General features: G+C 42.5%; 1 protein-coding gene across 1 annotated transcript; it reads left to right on the top strand.

The window, feature by feature from the left end:
* Nucleotides 1–1,826: 1,826 nt before the first annotated feature.
* On the top strand, nucleotides 1,827–14,493 carry RFC4 (replication factor C subunit 4; the record flags this gene model as incomplete). Its single annotated transcript, XM_080349782.1, has 10 exons — nucleotides 1,827–1,951; nucleotides 2,553–2,631; nucleotides 7,118–7,197; nucleotides 8,366–8,485; nucleotides 9,285–9,428; nucleotides 9,784–9,904; nucleotides 10,346–10,471; nucleotides 12,099–12,179; nucleotides 13,881–13,997; nucleotides 14,392–14,493. 10 exons carry the CDS (start codon nucleotides 1,827–1,829, stop codon nucleotides 14,485–14,487), a joined length of 1,089 nt encoding a protein of 362 aa, XP_080205908.1. The 3' UTR covers nucleotides 14,488–14,493.
* Nucleotides 14,494–15,423: the final 930 nt, after the last annotated feature.

The following is a 15,423-nucleotide window of genomic DNA, read 5'->3' as shown; positions in this document are numbered from 1 at the left end:
CCGACATGCTGGTTTTCTGCCATATGAGCTTTTGAACCCTCATTCCGTTGTTGTACACCTGCAAATGCCAGCATAAGAAGACTGGGAAAGAAGGGGACCAGGATTCCCATTTGCATGAGCTCAAGCTGCCCCAAAACCTGCCCTTTAAATTTTGTCAAGGTAATGAAACAATAAGTTGCATTACAAAGTTAAGTTAATGTAGTGGGTAAGAAGTTCCATTGCTGAAGGGAACCTGAGGCTTATACATAGTTGATAAAATGCTCAAATGCCAGGTGTATTTGAAGTGGACCTATTAAGGAGAGTGGACTGAATAGAGACCACCAAACAGAAAGCTTCATACAGTTTCAGAAAGAAAGCTGGTCAGTTCTAGCTGCTCATACATCCTTACCATTTCCAAGTTACTGTGACTTGGAAGTACCAAATATAATCACAGGGGAAAAAACCACAGCATTGCATTTTCATTTAGAACAAGACAACTGCAGTAATTACATGTGTGGACATTTCTTGCTACTAAAGCTGCGATCTAGATTTCATGCTTCAGTAGCAGAATGCCAGATGAGAGGAAACTGCTTATTTTAAATCGCCCAGACAAGAATTACAGGCTTGTCTCAACTGATAGAACAATGTATTTTCAGCCTAAATTCCTTCCCGCATCTTCTTTAGCAAAGACTGTTCATCTGTTGCCATAGAGACCATTTCCAGTCCACTCTTTTCCCCTGCACAGGTTCTATTCTGGGGGATCACAGCAGCAGCTCTGGCTGTGCCTCCTGCCCAGGAGCAGCCAAGGGGCAACAGTAAAGCTGAACATCTGCAACCGCACAATGTACAACTGCTGGTAGCAGAAGTGCCTTTTTCTTTTTAATCCACAAAACTGGTCCATAATAAGGAGGATAAGCCGTAGCTATGCAGTGCATGAAAATGTGGGCGTGCATCGCGACTGCCAAATCTACTAGGATGCCTTTTCATCCTTTAAAGGGAACTGTCACATCAATCACACTTCTAATTTTTCTTTTTTCCTCTGGCTTTGCTGTAATGGAGATTATTAGAAGCAACGGGAAAACAAAAGGAATTCACTCTCGCTCCACTGGTGCCTCTTGCACAAACACCCCCCGCGGGAGCCGCCCGCACGGAGCAGCCGGGGCCGCGGGCGCTTGGAGCGGCGTGACCGCACGATCGCAAACCGCCAGGGGCAGCTGGAGCAGCACGGGGCTGGGACACACTCCGCCCTTCGTGAGTTTCACTGCCAGAGACCCCCAGCCGCACCTCATGCGCTCCCAGCGGCCCCCGCCCCAGGGCCGCAACCTCCCCGCAGGACAGGCTCCTCCGCTCGCTTCCGGCGCTGCTTTTTACAGGGCTGTGTTTGTTTTAACTTGCTGGGAAAGGGGCATTTGGGAGGGATGGGGAGGCGGGAGGGCCGCCAGCCGCCCGGCAGACTCCCCGCCCGACTCGCCGCGGCCACGGCGCCCTGAGGTGACGGTGACGGTGACGGTGCCGGTGCCGGTGCCGGCCCCGCCCGGCCGCGCGCCCCCTGCATCTCCCGCCTCACGACCCGGAGCGCGCGCGGCGCCGGGCTCTAGGCCGTGACGTCGGCGCCCGCCCTCGTGGCAGGGCCGAGCTCTGTGATTGGTTCTCGTCAGGCGGAAGCGGCCCCGCCCCCGGCTGGTGGCGGGTTGGCGGGAAGGTCCGGTGGGGCCTGCGGGGCGGTGGGTTTGGGTGTCGCAGGTCGCTCTTGGCCTAACGGCGGGGCTGGGGACCGGCTGTGGGGCGGGGGTGACAGCCTGTGAGAAGAAGGTGACAGCCGGGCCGGGTTCGGCCCAGCCGCAGCCATGCAGGCCTTCCTCAAAGGCCCGTCTTCCATCAGCACCAAGCCCCCCGCCGCCAAGGAGAAGGGCACGGCCGGGAGCAGCGGGGAGGGCAAGAGGCTCAAACCCATCCCCTGGGTGGAGAAATAGTAAGGGCTCTTCTGGGGCCGTAGGGTCGCTGGCCGAGGTGGCCATGGCTGGTTGTGGGGGTGGGTTGGCTCTGATGGGGTGTGCGGGACGGGAGGGGGTGACAGCAGAGGGGACCGGTGTCTCCCTTTGGGGCAACAGGTGTAACTCTCTGTGTTGCAGGGGAAAAACAGCACGTGAACCGCTATAACAGCCCTCTGCGGGTGTCACTCAGCAGAAAATGGTTCCATTGCCAGTGTCAAGTGGTGCAGTTTTATACAGAAATGCAGAAGTGCAGTAAATGCTTTGTTTTTGAGAAGCCTTGATCGGCTCACAAAGTAGTAATATATTGCAGTCTGCAATCCAGTTCTGCTTCCAAAACCAGCTCAGGCTGGTGTTTACAATAGGACTAGACAAACAGCTTCCTGAGAAATTAGATCACTTTGCAGTAATACAGACCAGAGGCATTACACACATTAGACTGTTATGAGTTTGACCTCAAGTACAAAATTCGCTGTAATTCTTCAGTACCTGGTGTAATCAGAAAGGAAAATGTTTTTCTCAATTTCAGTTTTCTTCTGAAAATTTGTTAGCTAATAAGTTGCATTTAATGTCTTTATTTAGTCGCCCCAAAAATGTGGATGAAGTCGCCTTCCAGGATGAAGTTGTTGCTGTGCTGAAAAAGTCCCTGGAAGGTGCTGATGTGAGTGTAATGATAACATCTACCCAGTCAGCGTGTTTAGGCAAAAACTTCTCTTTTCTAACTCAGCGATGATCATTTTTAGAACAAGCTAAGTGGCTTCTGCATAATATGTTGTGATATATGCGTAAAACTTGCGATGTTTCCGGCATTCTAAGCATTGTAAAGTTGTCAGCTCTGTGATGCAGTTTGGAATTCTTCTGGAAAGCTCAATTGGTTAAAAGTTTCAAAACTGGAAAGGGTTTTGTTGTCTCTGCGCTACTGTTCAGCTCCTAATTTGGACATTCGTGTTTACGAGGAGAGGGGAAATTTTTCTTTCATGGAAAAGTCTGGATCGCCAGTCATTCCTAAACAGTTCTAGTGATCTATCAGTGCTTCTATGAAACTGCTAAACATTAAAATAAATGTAGTCTTTGCTAATGAGGAAGTTTAAGTTATAAGTCCCAAGTCTAATACTTAGATAGTGATCCTCAAACTTTTGGGGTTAAAGTTTCCAAGTAAGCCTCTTTGGCTTCAAAAAGATAAGCATGACAACTGCACAAACCGTGCTACTGTGTTGGCATCTGTGACCTAAGAATATAAAGAGGATGAGCCGTGCATTTTCCATTGCTTTTGTTTACACTTGTATTTGCTTTTGGATAAAAATTCAGTAAATATTCAGCATAAATGGTAGTTATTTCCTCTGAACCAGGTGATGGGGAGACGGAAGGACTGAAGGAAGAAATAAAGTAGGTAGCCAAGAGATGGCTGTGCTTTTTGGCAAATGTGAGCAATTCCTTCCTTTGTAAATGCTGAGACTTTTTTTTTCTTGCTCAACATTTCAGCTGGAAGGGTCATTCTTGTGCTCCAAAAGCTGTTTCTGTTTTCATGGGCTGCTAATGCCAGCTGAAGTGGTTGGTGGATAGAGGCTGTGAAAATGACATTTGTGATGTGGCTCTCTGCTCATCAAGAGTTCACAGGAACAATTTGGGCCTTTCAGAGTTTGTTGTAAGAAGCATTTCACTCATAGCGTGCTCTGATGCTCAATATGCACAGGTAGTTATTAGTTTAATCAAAACTTGCGGAAGTAGAACTACTTTATTTGTTTGAGCTTAGAAAACCAAAACAAAGCTGGTATGACAGAACTGGGAACGACTTGCATAATTGCTTTCTGTAGTTCATATCTCTAGATTCAGTTTACTTTGATAATGCTATTGTAATGTGACCTTGTACCCATGGAAATCCGGGTTTCAACAGCAACGCTGCTATAATACAATATTTGTACAGTTGACGTAATTAGGAAGGAACTATTAACAGCTAAGGAGAACTGAGGTGCTGCCACCTATTCTGTCTGGACATGTCAGTCATGTAATATCACTTGGGTGATGGGTTGTGAAGTTCTATTTTGAGCAACAGCTATTTAAAACCTCACAGCTTCTCAATCAGCAATTTTTCAGATTATGAGCACTAGTACACTTGTGTTGAATTTGCCTCCCGAGTTGAAAAGACAAATTGTAACTTCTGCTTGCGGTTATAGGCCTTAATTACCCAAACTCAGCAAGGCATTTGAGAACAAAATTATGCAAGTACTTTAAAATATTTGACACTTTTAAAATGTAGACATTTTTGTTAGTTCTTGAAAGGACTCATTCTGTCAAAAAGGCAGAAGTGTAATTTGAATTCTGATGTGGCTGGTACTTATTTCAGAAGTTCTTGCTGAATTTGGAGATCTGGTGAGGTCAAAGAAACAGCTGTGACAACGCTGTAGGTTTGTGTAATGCACTTTATTTAAACCTTAGTGGTGAGAACAGAGAGCCAGGCCTTTGTTGATTGGCCTGTATTTGTGGACCTTGGTTTGGGACCTGCTAAATGGAGCAGGACTTAAGTCCCTGGTGTGTAACAACAGCATCTGTCTTGTTGTAAACTGGGGAGACCAGAGTCCGAGTGGTTTTGAAATGAAGAAGTTGATTTCTGTCTGCCAGGACTGTTGGTTTGTTGTTACTTTTTGCAAAGAAACTGACAAGGCTCATAGTAGTATTTTATTTTCATATACTTGATGATATCTTAACGATCAACAAGAGAGTTGGGTGTCAGATGATCATTGCAATTTACATCTTCACATGTACTGAAACTTCTAGAAGAGGAGTTGGGGTTTGCACTATATGTGGTAACTTTCCCACAAGCAGAGTGATGCCTGCAGGTATCCTGCCCTACCCTGGCAAGTGTGGAAAAATGGATAACCAGATCAGGTTGCAGTCTGTTTAAAAATACTGCTGCAGTTACATAAAGGATTAGGCTGTGCTTGGTGAGAAAGCAGTGTAAATACTGGTGAGAACTTCAGCGAGAAACAGGCGTAAATGAGGTTGAAACAGAAACAGTGGTAAAGTGTGGGTTTAATGCAATTAGGAAACAGATTCTTATGAAAGCCTCTTACCTGCTAATGCTGCTTTTGAGAACCAGTAGAGTGTCAGTTAGCACAGAGGCAGAAATTATGAATCTCCACAAAAACGTCTACCCTTGCAGTGTGCTAATCTAACGTGGATGTTGGGGAATTTTCAGCTGTCATTCAGTAAACATTTTCTCTCCCTGGAGCTTTCCTGAAAGATACAGGGTGATAATAATGTTGTGGTATCTAATTAAACTTGTTTGTTAGTACTGGCTGCTGTTTACATTTCAGTAACTAGGGAAACAAGCAATGAATGATTGGCAGAAAGAGCGTGCAAAACTTGAAATGGATTTATTTACTATAAACCGATTGAAGATGGAAATTCTTCTGCCTGCACTTTTATGGTATATACACAGTTGAATCAGTTCTCTGTGTGTTATCTTAGTAGTTAAAGTGGGATGCTTGTTACCAAAATGGTCTGTCTGTATTTCGTTTTCTGATTATGGATTATTTACTCCTGTATTTTACTCTGCTTTTTTGCTGTCCCCATTCTGTCTGCATTGATTGCTATATTCAGCATAAAATTCTCTAATCTAATTTTAGTTGACTCTTTAAAAATAGAACATTTATTAAGGGCTGGAAATCAAGTCAGAGTGAGAGGTTTGTCTTTTTGCTATTGATTGGAGGGGATTTTGGGACTCTTTTTCTGAGAATGTAGAACTGGAACATCCCTTACTGCCAAAGGCAGCGGTTTTAAAGTGCAGCCTGATAATTTATAAGAGGAATTACTTGAAATGGTGTAGAAAGCTATCACTCCTATGCTAATTAGAAAGCTGCTTGATTTCAGCCAGAATCTAGTCATGGCTAACTTATACAAATCTGATTTATGCCAAATTTGTTCTTTGTCCCTGTGTTGCTCTGATATATTTATGGAGATCAGTCATATTCCATCTTAGCTTTTGTTTCACTGAGCTAACTAAACCAAACTCTTTACAAAAGTCACTTCTCCTAAGATGGGCTCTTCACTCCGTTAATCACCTTTTCCAGTTTGGATTCATCATCCCTGCCTGGGTGACCTGAGCTGTGTGTAGCTTTGCGAATGGAGCTTTCTCAGTCCCATGTTCGTATTAGTAATTTTCCATCTGCATTAAAAGTGCACATCCCAGGACTACTGTGTTACACAGGCTTACACTGTTCCTCTGACTGACAGACAAAATGAAATCCGCTTGTATTTTATTCCAGCTGATTAATTCCAGGCCTTTAGCAGATATTTGGGTATATTCTCAAATGGTGAGATTTCATGCTTTGTGCTGCTAAATGTCATCCTATATTTTACTGTAGTCTTTGCTGTGCTGCTTTGGTTTTCCTGTGTCAGCATATTTCTTTAATGCATTGCTTTTTTTTTATGCTGATGTTATTAATTAACTTATTTGAAAGATGAGTTAACCTAATCTCTTTAAGAAATGCCACCAGTTTCCTCCTTTGAAAAAATCCTGGATGTAGAAACTTGCCAGCGCTGTGCATTCCAGTGGGTTGTTGCCAGCATCTCTGTGATTAGTGTGGGGACACCTGTGCATTGCACCCACCACAATGTCGTGCAGGCTCACAAGCTTCCTTGTACTTATTGGAGTTAGTGGCAGCCCAGAATTCTCCTCATGGCTTGAAAAGGCCGTCTGGGGAGCTGAGGAAGGACAGGGGGGTTAACCTGCACCAGATTTTGTCACAGCTGCACTGCTGGTAGTATCCGGACTGTTCGAAGGGCATTCTTGGATAAATTTGCCTGTCACTGCAGCCATAACAGTAAGTTCTGTAGGCTTTAGTGACCTCAGGCATGACCTGGAGGGAATATATCAAAATAAAATATAAATCGACGTATCAGTTTTGGTAAAACTTGTGATGGTGCCACCAAAAAACGTGTGATGGTTGCTGTCTTATAAACAGCAACTGTTTGTCCTCCTTCAAAGCACTATGTGCAATGACCTAGAAGTGATAGAGTTTATATTATTTAACAGGAGAAGTAGATAGTTTCTGTTCTATCGGGTGCTCAGATTTTCGGTAGGTTTTCCTATTTGAGATTTGGTGTGTTTGTTGCTTTTTCTAAAAAATGGTCCCTTGCTGTTTCAGCTTCCCAACCTGTTGTTCTATGGCCCACCTGGGACTGGAAAGACTTCCACTATTTTGGCAGCTGCTAGAGAACTCTTTGGGTAAGCTGGAATCAAGTTACTTTGGTCTAATCAAGTATTACATGTCTTCTAATCATGTGGCAGGGTCCCTCTGGTCATCGCCTGTTCTTATGTAGCTTCTGGAAACTTTCTCATACTTCTAAGGTCTTTTTTTGGGAATATCTTCACATTCTAATTAATTTCTAATGTGCTAATTCTTTTTCATTTGCCCTGTCACAAGTCATTGATTTCTGTTACCAATACAGACTTGTAACACTTGAGACTGGCAGCCCTGTAACCCTGTAGCAAGGAGTATGAAAAGAAGTGGCTTGCTTATGCCTTATTGAACTTGGTAAAGCAATTCCAGTTTTAATGGTATATCCAGCAAGTTGTTAGCTTCACATATCTCAAAGCACTTCATAAATGTCAGAATTGTAATCTTTCCATCATGCACCATTGAATTGTGTCTGGAAATAATATTGGGAGTCAGGCTAAAATTCAGCACGTGTACATTCATCAGCTCACTTGGACCACTGGGGAGTTTTTGAGTAGTGACTTCAGTGACCCATAAGCAAATGGCTGAGAAGGTGGTTTGATGTTATGAACAAATCCAGTGTTGAGCTCAGTACCCCACCAGCCCTGTCATCTTTAATTTTTGGCTCACGTTGTTTTTTTGGAGAGAAGCACTTCTAGTTTAATAGCAGGCAAACTACTCCACATTGTGTATCCATTTGCATTCCCAGAACTTAAAATCCATTGTATTAATTTTTAACTCAGAGGTGCTGCTGTATAGTAGTGCTGCTAAATACTGCCTGTATTATACTTTCTAGATATTTCTTTCTGGTAGTATTGCAATGGAAGAGCACTGCCAGGGACTGTGTCTGGCCATTTCACTTGTTCTTCCACATTGCTTATATAATATAGTGCTCTGAACTTAGGAAGCCAACTTCCTATCTTTTTTTCCTGGATAACTGATGTAATGTTACACTTCATTGTTTTCTGCAGTCTGAGAGGTGATTTTAAAAATAGCTAATGGAAATTCATACCTAAGATTTAATGATCTCAACTGTCTTTTAACAAAGTATGTTATTTAGTAATGCTGGCAAAAATAATACCTGCTGTTGCAAAAGGCCAGGAGGGTTGTTGATGTACTTTATAATGTATCATTACAAGAGTTAGCAGCTAACGTGCTGCAATAAAAATTTTGCAGGCCTGAATTATTCCGGCAAAGAGTCCTTGAGTTAAATGCTTCTGATGAGCGTGGAATACAAGTGATTCGGGAAAAAGTGAAGGCTTTTGCTCAGCTGACCGCGTCTGGAAGCCGTTCAGAGTAAGTGCTGGACAAAACTGCTCTGGCTTAGGACACAGCACGTGGTTGTTTTTGTTTAGGTTAACTTTATAATTCTAATATGAGCGATGGGTCAGCACTGCCCAGAGGTTTGTAACACGCACAGTGCTTTAACCAAGCTTTGACTTCATGTAATTTCATGTTGAGAGTTTGAATACCCCAGAGGAACTCTTACTAGTGCTGTCAGAGGCAGACAGGGAAAACCTCAACAGATTAAACCTTCTGGATTTGGTCATATGTTGTTGCCTTTGCGAATGTCTGACTGCCGTAGAAAAGCCGCTTTGGGTAAGTTGTGGTGGAAGTTACTTCTCTAGTACCTCTAATGTGCAGCATCTCATACAAGTTGGGTGCTAGTTTATAAGATGCTAATGAGATTCTGGTGTTAGGTGCTGAGAAGGCCTGTGCAGGTGAAGCTGTATGTGTGGGGAAAAAGAGGGTGTAGAAAGCAGCGGGGAGAAATGGCATGTCAGGACTCTCTGGCACAAAATGGTCTTGTGTACTGGAATTAGTCTGTTGCAGTGTCCTATAAAGTTGAGGGAACTAGAAAGCCTGTACAGAGAACAGCTGCATTTCTTGTTAAAAGAAGAAACTTAAACCAAGAGTATATAGTTTGAAGGACTTTTACAGTATTCAAGTGTCAATCTTTTTGTGGGAACTCTGAATATGTTCTATTTGTCGGGTATAAGTACTTAAGTAAAATATGACTTGCTATTTGTGGTGTGGTTTTTTTCCTTGTCTCTACATTGCATGTCTCCTGTATAACAGATTTTTTATTTTTCAGTGGTAAAGTTTGTCCTCCTTTTAAAATTGTAATTCTGGATGAAGCAGACTCAATGACTTCAGCAGCCCAGGCAGCCTTGAGACGCACAATGGAAAAAGAATCTAAAACAACACGGTTTTGCCTTATTTGTAACTACATCAGCAGGTACACGTGGAATTTGTTGCTCATTTGGACTTGTTGCTCTTCCTATTCTGTGCTTTTTCTTCTTCTTCACTATGAGGTTGATATCTACTTGTTGTAGTTTTGAGTTAGAGATGTAACCCCATGAGATGTCCCTGCTCATTGCAGGGGGGTTGGACTAGATGGCCTTTGAAGGTCCCTTCCAACCCAAACTATTCTATGATTCTATGAATACAAGACTGAAGGCAATACTTAGGTATTTTTATTTCTTAGTGTTGCAGTTTTAAGGTTATGCTGCCCTTTTCTGCCTTGATAGCTTTGTCTGTATGAATTTGACCCATGTGTTCATTTACCAAGCATATACCTTCATTTCTTTCAGAATAATTGAACCTTTAACATCGCGATGCTCCAAATTCCGCTTCAAGCCTTTGTCAGACAAAATCCAACAGCAGAGATTATTGGATGTTGCTGAAAAGGAACACGTGAAAATCAGTAGTGAGGTAGCTTCATGGTTACCATAGAATTTTGTTGCTTAGTCCAGTGCGTGACAGTGAAAAGTCAGCATGCTTCTCCAGACTGCTCAGTTGTATTAAATATGATATATATAAACTCATTTAGATATTATTCTCCTCCTATAAATAGGATAAATTTTAAGAGTCTTCCTAAAGCCAAAAATGTCCACCAGAGAAAATTTGAAGCAGAACTGTGGGACTTTTTGTTCTTTGCTGAGTATGCTTGCATTAAACCGCGCTTTGTTCTGAAATCACCAGCGCACGTTGATATTAGCAGAGAGGTTGCCTTGTAACTTGTGTACTGTGCTGGTCTATGACAATCTGCTTTAGGCACCGCTTGATGTTTTAAAATGAACGTGCTGAGAAAGTGTACTGGATTTTAATTAACGGGGAACATCTCACTTGGCATTTCCTGACATTATTTTTCAGGCTGTATCTTACCTTGTTAAAGTGTCAGAAGGGGACTTAAGAAAAGCAATTACTTTTCTTCAAAGTGCCACTCGCCTCATGGGCGGGAAGGAGATCACAGAGAAGATAGTCACTGAAATTGCTGGGGTAAGCTGGGCTTTACAGTCTCTCCTGTAATTATTCTGAAAAGCATTGGTGTAGTAATTGTACTTGCTACTTGTATCTATATCTACCTTTGCGCAAAGTCTGATTAAAAAGTTGGTTTATACCCATTAGTATTGCAGCATGGTACTGATACACTATCTGCCAGAATTTTAAGGGCTGCCCGATTCTGTATGTTTAGTATATAGCCAGTTTCTAGCAACTTACTGTGTAAATGAAAGAAAACTGTAAAATAGTAATCTAATTGAAACTGAAGTTGAAATATTCTGCCCATGAATGCAAAAATGTATTGCCTTGTGTGGGACAGTAGACTAGAATGTCTTTTTGGCACTTTTATATATATAATGTGTGTGTGAGTGTGTAAGTATAAATTACTGCAAAATGTGGTTTGGAAACACCACAGGGGAATGAACTTTCAGTAGCAGCTCACGTTCAACTTAACGTTCTCAGTGATGGTGTCTCCTCAAGGATCTGTGTAGGATCTTGCTTTCTGACAAAAGAGCGGTGATTTCTTGTAGAATGACATGGGTAGTACTGACAGGGACAGGAGAAACCTGAGAGGAGATGCATTTAATAAAACTTGTGTGAAGGGGTTCCTATAGCAACAAAACACTTATCCTCTAAAGCGAGAAATGTGAGATGAGGAGTTGAGGAGCTGAAAAATAAATGAGCTTTAATGACAGACAGGCTTCCCTTGAAGGTGCTACTGTCGTAGCTAATTGCAAGGGTTGTGAGGTTTTCACTGAGATGGAACCGGAGGCAATTGCTGCTGTGCGTGTTTTACAGAGCAGTTTTAAACCATTTTCTCAGTGAACTTATTCTATGTATCTAGCTGTCAAATAGAGCTGGATTTCACTTATAGATATCTGTAAATCATTGTTTCTAAGAAACCTGTTGGAAGCGGTCTAAGTTGACTGTAATGTTAGGAAACACAAGCATGAAATTTCATTATCGACTAATGCTTGTTTAATCTGAAGGAACACAACTTCTTCATAAAGACCTCAACTTCCTGATCCCATGTAACTTTTGTGACCCTGTAGTGACCTTGGTACAAAAGATTAATAAAGAAGCTTGAAACCAAACTGTCCAGACACTCAACTGACAGGCATGGGAAGGAGCAGGGGGAGGATGTGGGCAGTGCTTCTCTGCTCAGAGCTAATTCATGGCATCTGACAACTTTATTTTTTCTGTTTTATTGTCTGATCTTTTTGCATTGGGCTTTTTTTGTATGTCCCTGGTGTGTCACTGCAGAGAAGACTGATTTGCTGTTTTCTTTAGGTGTAGAATGGTACAGAAAGCATTGGCTGATAAATTGTTAAAGCAGGTCTTCCACTTAGTGTCTTGAATAAGCGATTGTGTATTTGGATTTATGAAATTGGCTTTGACAACTCTCTGTCATTATGTAGTTTTTATTTTATTATCACCAATATAGGACAAACATAGCTCTTTAAATTTAGCTGGTCTGTCTTACATACTTGCTTGAAAGTGGTTGGGTGTGTAGAGGAATGAAATGCTAACATGGCCTCACTCATAAACACTTTGTGTCTGTTATTATAAGCATCAACTTCAAGTTTACAAAGTTGAAATTAAGAAATGTAACTTCTTGTTACAGGTCATCCCTAAAGAGACAATTGACGAACTGCTGTCTGTCTGCCAGAGTGGTTCATTTGAGAAACTGGAAACGCTGGCAAAGGTAGAGTCCTCGTGCTCGGGTATCTTTCTGCGTCACTGTCCTGGGGATCCTTTGCCACTGGGCTGCACCTGAGGAGCGTTTGGCCCCAGGTCAGTCAGGGTGCGCATTTCAGGAAGCACAGTTAGTGCTCTGATCGTTCCCTTCTGAGGAAGAACGGTCAAAGGTGCAAATTATATTCCCTCCCAGTCTGACTCAGGCTTTCAGGCTTTCTCCTGAGTTAAACTGGTGACGTAGAGCTGTTGGGCTGAACTAGGCAGAGCAGGAATTCCTAGCGGGACACTTGGCTCAGGCCTTTAGAACTGCCTCTTCGGTGGGCTGGGCTTGTCTCTGGACTAGTTACCTTCTTGGTCATGCAGAACCTGTGTTAGATGAGGAGTATCTGAATAAAGCTGTTTTAAGTCTTCAGTTTTAAAATAGTTCATGTTAATCTTACAGTACACTAGTGAGTTTGTCTGACAAACTGCCATGACTTAAAATAGACCTTGCTGGAGAAGGCACAAGCTACTGGTTTATAGAAGTGAAGTGATTTTCTTTAATACAGAAAAGGTTTTCACTCTCTGTGAAGAAATGGGAAATTCCTAATCTTGTGAGTTTAAAGGAGGCTCAGTCTTGAACTGGATTTTAAATCCAGTTGTCCCTGACAGGGGAGCATGCCATAGCACCATTCTTCCTTCCAGCGAAACGTTCCACGCCTGTATGTAAAAACCCAGTATTGGTCAGGCTCCTGCTTTTTACTTGGCTGAGCCTTATCAAATAGTTTTGGTAGGACATCTGGTTTTGAGCCCGGATTTATTCTCATGTAAACTTGCAGCAAATCTCAGAATTCTTGTGCCAGGATTCGTGCAGATATCACAGCCTCATACTTTCACATTTACTTACCATGATTTATAATACGTCTTGATCTTAGGAGGCGATGATATGGATTGTCTGCATCCTTAGAGCTGGTATAGTCAGGCCATGTTGTCATCTAATATGGAACTGTTCACCAGTTTTAATAGTAGGTGAGGGTTTTGTTGCATGTATTGGTGCTCAATATGCAGTTGACACTATTTGAGTAGATACTTCTGTACAACACGGGTGTGTATTTTGTTGCACAGAAAAACAAGGTTGCACCAACTCTGTTTTCATAAACACTCTGCCTAAATGGCTTAATGGAACACTGTTCTCAGTCTTTGCTGCTTTTGTAACTGGGAACTACTGATTTTTTAAAAAAAGCTATCTTTAGTTGCCATGGTTTTTCTTTGATTTAAAAAGCTTTGGCTTTCCCGGTGTCTCTGTGCCCGAGGCTCGCGACTGCCAGGCGAGGAAGATAAATCAAAGTCGGTGGCAGCTGGAAATGTGAAGGCTGTGAAACTGCCACATGATGCTGCAGATGCTAAGCTTTCCTAATTTTAGAATAAGATTGGGCAGGTTCAGTGGAGGTTGTTGAATGCTTAAAATGTCTCTAAGCTCACAAAATCCCCGAGATGTGAATTGCCAGACAGAAGCTGGAAGAATATTTGGGCAAAATCACTGCTATATATGCCTGCCACACTCTTGCAGGCTTTGCTCGGTGCTCAATGAGGGTCACTGTCAGTCAGGATGCTGGACTGTGTGCAACCTACTGACTCTTCCTCTAAAATGTCAAAAGTTCCATAATAAATTTCAGTACAGATTGGTTTTCCAGTTTGTTGCTGAATTATTGCCGTTTTCCTGACACAGAATCTCATCAATGAAGGGTATGCTGTTGCTCAGCTGGTAAACCAGCTGCACGATGCTGTTGTTGAGAGCGAAGCTTACAGCGACAAAGAGAAATCTGCCATAGTTGAGAAACTCGCGGTAAGTCTGTAGCTTGAGTTGAGTTCCACATTAATCTCCAGTGATTAATATATTTTATTATCTAAGAAGTGCGCAGAATGATTTGATTTCTTTTTTAGTCCTGAATGTTCCTTGGTAGAACCTAATGTTTTGTCCTGAGAAATTTCATGGGAAGGAACTATAATCTGGTTAAGTGAATTATTAGTCATGTTATACTGTTCTAATGGTGCTCATGCAAGAGGCTTGCAGGTTTGTGTTTTGTTTTTTTTTTAATATAAAATGAGGGAAAATTAAGGCAGAACTTAAATTGGGGACTGCAAACTTCATCTTTTGTGTTCTCTACTGTAACTTAGAGACAGCTGACTGGAGCACCACCATTTTAAGAGGGTTTTTAACTTCTCTGTTCTGTTTGCAGGAAGTAGACAAATGCTTGGTGGATGGAGCTGATGAATACTTGCAGCTGATGAGTCTCTGTGCCCTGGTGATGCAGCAGCTGACGCAGAACACTTAACAACCCCTTCTCTGTGGCTGGCAGCAGAGCAGCTTTTTGTTTCATGGGGAGCCGAGGCTGAGGGCAGGGACCCCGTGTACTTTCGTACTGTTTTTTTCAATAAAAAACTGCTCAGCAGTTGGAAAATCTCATGCTGAGATATTTGATTGAATTTTTTTACACTAGGTTAAAGAGATCTCTGGCTGCTGAGGGGCCAATAATGCTCCTGCTTTGTAGTTCTTTGTACATTTACACATAGGTTAATGCATCAAAGATGAGCATATACATGCTGCACTTAGCATCAGCTGAAAGCTTTGAAATAAAGGAGTTGTTTCTGTCAGCCTAGGTTGCTCAGTTTTGAGAGAATTTAGTGGGGCATGTTCCAGTAGGACAAGGGGTGATGGTTTTAAGCTAAAAGAGGGAAGACCACAGGTCTCTGTGGTGGTTCAACATCTTTGTGGCAGTGTTGGGCCCACCCTTCCAGAGATGTTTTGAACACCCATCAGATTCTGTTCATTTGAAAATTGAATTCCCCATGCTGCCACACCTTCCAGAGTGCTGCAAGTAAAGGACTGGGCCTGGCCCTGTGCTTTTTCATTAAGTCAGTACTGAATTATTAAATGGGCCACTTCCTACTCTGATGAAAGGGTATTTTGGTATTATAGACACATGTCAATCACCCATGAGCTGTGTCACACAGGCACAGCCTCTGGCTCCTTCACTTACTGGCCAAGCTGAGAATCACATAAAGCCCAGTAACTGATAAAGCTTGGGAGGTCTGGACAGGGAGCAGCTGATGCTACCGCTCTGCATTACTGGAGCTTCATCCTGCCAGGTCACACAGCTGAGCTGCGATCCCCCTCCCCCTCCAGCCAAGGAGCAACTATTCACAATTTAAGTGAATATAGAAGTATTTTATTGAACATTCAAACTTCATTAAGACATGTGCAATATGGC

Source organism: Nesoenas mayeri, assembly GCF_963082525.1.
Source record: "Nesoenas mayeri genome assembly, chromosome: 9".
Lineage (NCBI taxonomy): Eukaryota > Metazoa > Chordata > Aves > Columbiformes > Columbidae > Nesoenas > Nesoenas mayeri.
The sequence above is the reverse complement of the archived record's forward strand: the minus strand, read 5'-3'. Positions and strand labels throughout refer to the sequence as shown.